The sequence below is a fragment of the Salvelinus namaycush genome, chromosome 18, assembly GCF_016432855.1.
Source record: "Salvelinus namaycush isolate Seneca chromosome 18, SaNama_1.0, whole genome shotgun sequence".
Classification (NCBI taxonomy): domain Eukaryota; kingdom Metazoa; phylum Chordata; class Actinopteri; order Salmoniformes; family Salmonidae; genus Salvelinus; species Salvelinus namaycush.
Genome location: NC_052324.1, coordinates 23,247,532 through 23,253,531, shown reverse-complemented (window position 1 = coordinate 23,253,531; position 6,000 = coordinate 23,247,532). Strand labels below are relative to the sequence as shown.

At 42.4% G+C, this 6,000-nt stretch overlaps 1 protein-coding gene across 1 annotated transcript in view; it reads left to right on the top strand.

Moving 5' to 3' along the window:
- The first annotated feature begins 352 nt into the window (after nucleotides 1–352).
- gpat2 (glycerol-3-phosphate acyltransferase 2, mitochondrial) overlaps nucleotides 353–6,000 on the top strand; it is a 40,671-nt gene continuing 35,023 nt past the window's right edge. The window contains exon 1 of the mRNA XM_039012816.1: nucleotides 353–447. Within this exon, the coding sequence (XP_038868744.1) occupies nucleotides 376–447 (72 nt within the window). The 5' untranslated portion in view covers nucleotides 353–375. The remainder of the gene's footprint in view (nucleotides 448–6,000) is intronic.

The following is a 6,000-nucleotide window of genomic DNA, read 5'->3' as shown; positions in this document are numbered from 1 at the left end:
GCTAACAAGTTGCTCTTCTGGTTAATGAATAGGTCTTTATATGTTGGCTAGGCCTTCTAAGTCAATAAATTCACCTTATTAGCGTAACATAAATATGCTATGGGCTATGCAGAACATGGTTAGGTCCACTCGGGTCTGTAAGCTGTAGTTATTACATAGACCCGATGACAATCAAACAGGACCCAGCTCAGACCCGAGGGACAAGTTTGAATTTCAAACAGAAACCCGATCTGTTCGGGTCTCGGGTATATCGTGTCCACCCGGACCCGTGAAGACCTCTACAGTGTATGTGTGTGAAGTAAACCTGCTCTTACCCTGCCACCCTCTGTGTCTATAGGTCCCTGAGAGAGTGACACAACTGTGGAACGAACCACCATGGTGCAGGAGAGTGGGTATGGCTTTACTGAAGCCCTCATCTCCCAGGGCACTCAACAGAAGAGACCAGCAGTAAGAACACCCTTCTGCCTACAGTACACCCACCTACAGTGGGGCAAAAAAGTATTTAGTCAGCCACCAATTGTGCAAGTTCTCCCACTTAAAAAGATGAGAGAGGCCTGTAATTTTCATCATAGGTACACTTCAACTATGACAGACAAAATGAGGGGGGAAAATCCAGAAAATCACATTGTAGGATTTTTAATGAATTTATTTGCAAATTATGGTGGAAAATAAGTATTTGGTCACCTACAAACAAGCAAGATTTCTGGCTCTCACAGACCTGTAACTTCTTCTTTAAGAGGCTCCTCTGTCCTCCACTCGTTACCTGTATTAATGGCACCTGTTTGAACTTGTTATCAGTATAAAAGACACCTGTCCGCAACCTCAAACAGTCACACTCCAAACTCCGCTATGGCCAAGACCAAAGAACTGTCAAAGGACACCAGAAACAAAATTGTAGACCTGCACCAGGCTGGGAAGAATGAATCTGCAATAGGTAAGCAGCTTGGTTTGAAGAAATCAACTGTGGGAGCAATTATTAGGAAATGGAAGCCATACAAGACCACTGATAATCTCCCTCGATCTGGGGCTCCACGCAAGATCTCACCCCGTGGGGTCAAAATGATCACAAGAACGGTGAGCAAAAATCCCAGAACCACACGGGGGGACCTAGTGAATGACCTGCAGAGAGCTGGGACCAAAGTAACAAAGCCTACCATCAGTAACACACTACGCCGCCAGGGACTCAAATCCTGCAGTGCCAGACGTGTCCCCCTGCTTAAGCCAGTACATGTCCAGGCCCGTCTGAAGTTTGCTAGAGAGCATTTGGATGATCCAGAAGAAGATTGGGAGAATGTCATGTGGTCAGATGAAACCAAAATATAACTTTTTGGTAAAAACTCAACTCGTCGTGTTTGGAGGACAAAGAATGCTGAGTTGCATCCAAAGAACACCATACCTACTGTGAAGCATGGGGGTGGAAACATCATGCTTTGGGGCTGTTTTTCTGCAAAGGGACCAGGACGACTGATCCGTGTAAAGGAAAGAATGAATGGGGCCATGTATCGTGAGATTTTGAGTGAAAACCTCCTTCCATCAGCAAGGGCATTGAAGATGAAATGTGGCTGGGTCTTTCAGCATGACAATGATCCCAAACACACTGCCCGGGCAACGAAGGAGTGGCTTCGTAAGAAGCATTTCAAGGTCCTGGAGTGGCCTAGCCAGTCTCCAGATCTCAACCCCATAGAAAATCTTTGGAGGGAGTTGAAAGTCCGTGTTGCCCAGCAACAGCCCCAAAACATCACTGCTCTAGAGGAGATCTGCATGGAGGAATGGGCCAAAATACCAGCAACAGTGTGTGAAAACCTTGTGAAGACTTACAGAAAACGTTTGACCTCTGTCATTGCTAACAAAGGGTATATAACAAAGTATTGAGATGAACTTTTGTTATTGACCAAATACTTATTTTCCACCATAATTTGCAAATAAATTCATGAAAAATCCTACAATGTGATTTTCTTTTCTCATTTTGTCTGTCATAGTTGAAGTGTACCTACGATGAAAATTACAGGCCTCTCTCATCTTTTTAAGTGGGAGAACTTGCACAATTGGTGGCTGACTAAATACTTTTTTGCCCCACTGTATATATGGCGGATTGGAAATGATGCAGACAATTACATTGGTGGAAGCTACAATCTAGCCTCAATATTAAAGCTGATCTACCCCCTACAAAAAACAGGTTGAAGTATTTCGCAAAGCTGGGATGGGTCTACATTTTGTTATTTTGTTTCTGTAAGCTATTTAACAAACCATAATGGACTAACATTGGAATTGGAGTTGATTCCACATATTTGGCAATGGAGCATGTTCTGATTGGCCAGTGAGGGGTCAAGCATCAACATACCTACATCTTATTTATTTATCAAAACCCAGCCCTTTCGCGCCACCGCCAGAAATGCGCCCTTCATTCTTGGGTGTGAAAATGGTTAAATATTTCTGACACAGCCCTAACCTAGAAGGCAAGGTAAATGCCAGTAAATAGACAGGCATTCAACATATGGTGAATAATTTCTATCCTGATGGGAGTGGATGACAATACCCCCATCCACAGGGAACGAGTGGTCACTGAATGGTTTGATGAGCATGACGTACAGTTGAAGTCGGAAGTTTACGTACACCTTAGCCAAATACATTTAAACTTAGTTTATCATTCCTGACATTTAATCCTAGTTAAAATTCCCTGTTTTAGGTCAGTTAGGATCACCACTTTATTTTAAGAATGTGAAATGTCAGAATAATAGAGAGAATGATTGATTTATTTCAGCTTTTATTTCATTCATCACATTCCCAGTGGGTCAGAAGTTCACATACACTCAATTAGTATTTGGTAGCATTGCCTTTTAAATTGTCTAACTTGGGTCAAACGTTTGGTGTAGCCTTCCACAAGCTTCCCACAATAAGTTGGGTGAATTTTGACCCATTCTTCCTGACAGAGCTGGTGTAACTGAGTCAGGTTTGTAGGCCTCCTTCCTCGCACACGCTTTTTCAGTTCTGCCCACACATTTTCTATAGGACTGAGGTCAGGGCTTTGTGATGGCCACTCCAATACCTTGACTTTGTTGTCCTTAAGCCATTTTGCCACAACTTTGGAAATATGCTTGGGGTCATTGTCCGTTTGGAAGACCCATTTGCGACCAAGCTTTAACTTCCTGACTGATGTCTTGAGATGTTGCTTCAATATATCCACAATTTTCCATCTTCATGATGCCATCTATTTTGTGAAGCGCACCAGTTCCTCCTGCAGTAAAGCACCCCCACAACATGATGCTGCCACCCCCGTGCTTCACTTTTAGGAGGGTGTTCTTCGGCTTGCAAGCCTCCCCCTTTTTCCTCCAAACATAACGATGGTCATTATGGCCAAACAGTTCTATTTTTGTTTCATCAGACCAGAGAACATTTCTCCAAAAAGTATGATCTTTGTCCCCATGTGCAGTTGCAAACCGTAGTCTGGCTTTTTTTATGGCGGTTTTGGAGCAGTGGCTTCTTACTTGCTGAGCGGCCTTTCAGGTTATGTCGATATTGGAGTCATTTTACTGTGGATATTGTCGCGGCTATGTGTAGAGACGGACCAATGCGCTGAGTTCCACATCTTTATTTTCTTGTGAAACTTACAAAACAAAAAGGAACCAAGCAACGAACCGTAACATAAGAGGTGCACATGCACTAACTCAAAACAAGATCCCACAAAAACCCAGTGGGGAAATGGCTGCCTAAATATGATCCCCAATCAGAGACAACGATAAACAGCTGCCTCTGATGAGAACCATACCAGGCCAACATAGACATGAAACAACCTATATAACTCACCCTAGTCACACCCTGACCTAACCAACATAGAGAATAAAAGGCTCTCTATGGTCAGGGCGTGACAGATATAGATATTTTTTGGTCAGGGCGTGACAGATATAGATATTTTTGTACCTGTTTCCTCCAGTATCTTCACAAGGTCCTTTGCTGCTGTTCTGGGATTGATTTGCACTTTTCGCACCAAAGTACGTTCATCTCTAGGCGACAGAACGCGTCTCCTTCCTGAGCGGTATGACGGCTGCGTGGTCCCATGGTGTTTATACTTGCGTACTATTGTTTGTACAGATGAACGTGGTACCTTCAGGCATTTGGAAATTGCTCCCAATGATGAACCAGACTTGTGGAGGTCAACTATTTTTTTTCTGAGATCTTGGCTGATTTCTGTTGATTTTCCCATGATGTCAAGCAAAGAGGCACTGAGTTTGAAGGTAGGCCTTGAAATACATCCACAGGTACATCTCCAATTGACTTAAATGATGTCAATTTACCTATCAGAAGCTTCTAAAGCCATGACATAATTTTTTGGAATTTTCCAAGCTGTTTAAAGGCACAGTCAACTTAGTGAATGTAAACTTCTGACCCACTGGAATTGTGATACATTGAAATAATTTGTCTGTTAACAATTGTTGGGAAAATTACTTGTGCCATGCACAAAGTATATGTCCTAACCGACTTGCCAAAACTATAGTTTGTTAACAAGACATTTGTGGAGTGGTTGAAAAACCAAGTTTTAATGACTCCAACCTAAGTGTACGTAAACTTCCGACTTCAACTGTAAACCATATGCCATTGCCGTCTCAGTCACCAGATCTCAACCCAATTGAACACTTATGTAAGATTCTGGAGTGACGCCTGAGACAGCGTTTTCCGTCAACAAAACACCAAATTATGGAATTTCACGGTGAAAAATATTGTTGTATCCCTCTAATAGAGTTCCAGACACTTGTAGAATCTATGCCAAGGTGCATTGAAGCTTTTCTGGCTCATTGTCGCCCGCCCTGTTAAGACACTTTATGTTGGTGTTTTCATTATTTTGGCAGTTACATGTACCTACCCTACTGCCTCCTATGGGCCCTGGTCAAAAGTAGCAAACTATAGAGGGAATAGGGTGCCATTTGGGATGTATCCTATGATATGATGAATACATCGCAGTCAAATGTGACGTAAATGTTTTCACCCATCAAACCATGTGTTTGATACCATTCCGCTCCAGCCATTACCACTAGCCTGTCCTCCCCAATTAAGGTGCCAACAACCTCCTGTGCTATACATGCATAATGATCTGCATGTCATTGTGTCAGTAAGGGGAAAACACTGCATGTCTTTTCAGTTAACACACACACCCTCCCTTCCTCACACCCTCTGTCTCCCTCACTCTCATAAAACACACACACGCCACTCTCTCTCTCCCACAAACACACATACACACACTACTCCCAACTTTTAAAATGATAGGCACCAAACAGAATTGAAGGAGCACCAGAAATAAATAGATTTGATATAGTGTAGGCTTACATTAGGCCTAAATTAATTCTTCCTTTTGAAATACCCCTCATGATTAGCAGACTCTTTTCCTTTCTTCCTGTGCCAATTAAATTTGCCTAAACCTACTGTCAAGTTACCAGTTTGTTAGCTTGCTGGGTAACATGACTGAACAACGTTGTCTGTTACCAAACCAATAATCAGTGACCCAGGATTAGTGTAAAAGGCCCGTGACATGGTTTATGAAATTATAGCAAATGTGCGCTAATCCTGATAGGTAGAATGAAAGGCATCTCTGGTAATATGTGTCATATTGTTCTCACTGGTTAGACTAGAGACAAGATGTTTTCTCTGCTCCATTTTCCATCTCTGGCACTCAGAGGCTGCATGTCAGGGAACTTTTAAAGTCTACTCAGACTGGTCTGTGCTCTTGGTTGTAACAGGTGATGAAATTATACAGTGTATCGCTTTGCGGGCTGCTCCAATGTAACAAATATACAACTCTAACAACATAAGACTCGTCTGGGTCTGCATCCCCGCTCACTTCACAGTTAAATTATATATAATTTTTAACAAAGTGCAGTGGATATTATTGCCTGCTCATTCAAGAGACTAGTGGCTGTTGCTTAAATTCAACTGAATTTATAAACAAAACTGACTTTAGAAACATTTTAAAACAAGCGCCCGCAGGTTCTTTAGATCGGTCGGGCTGAA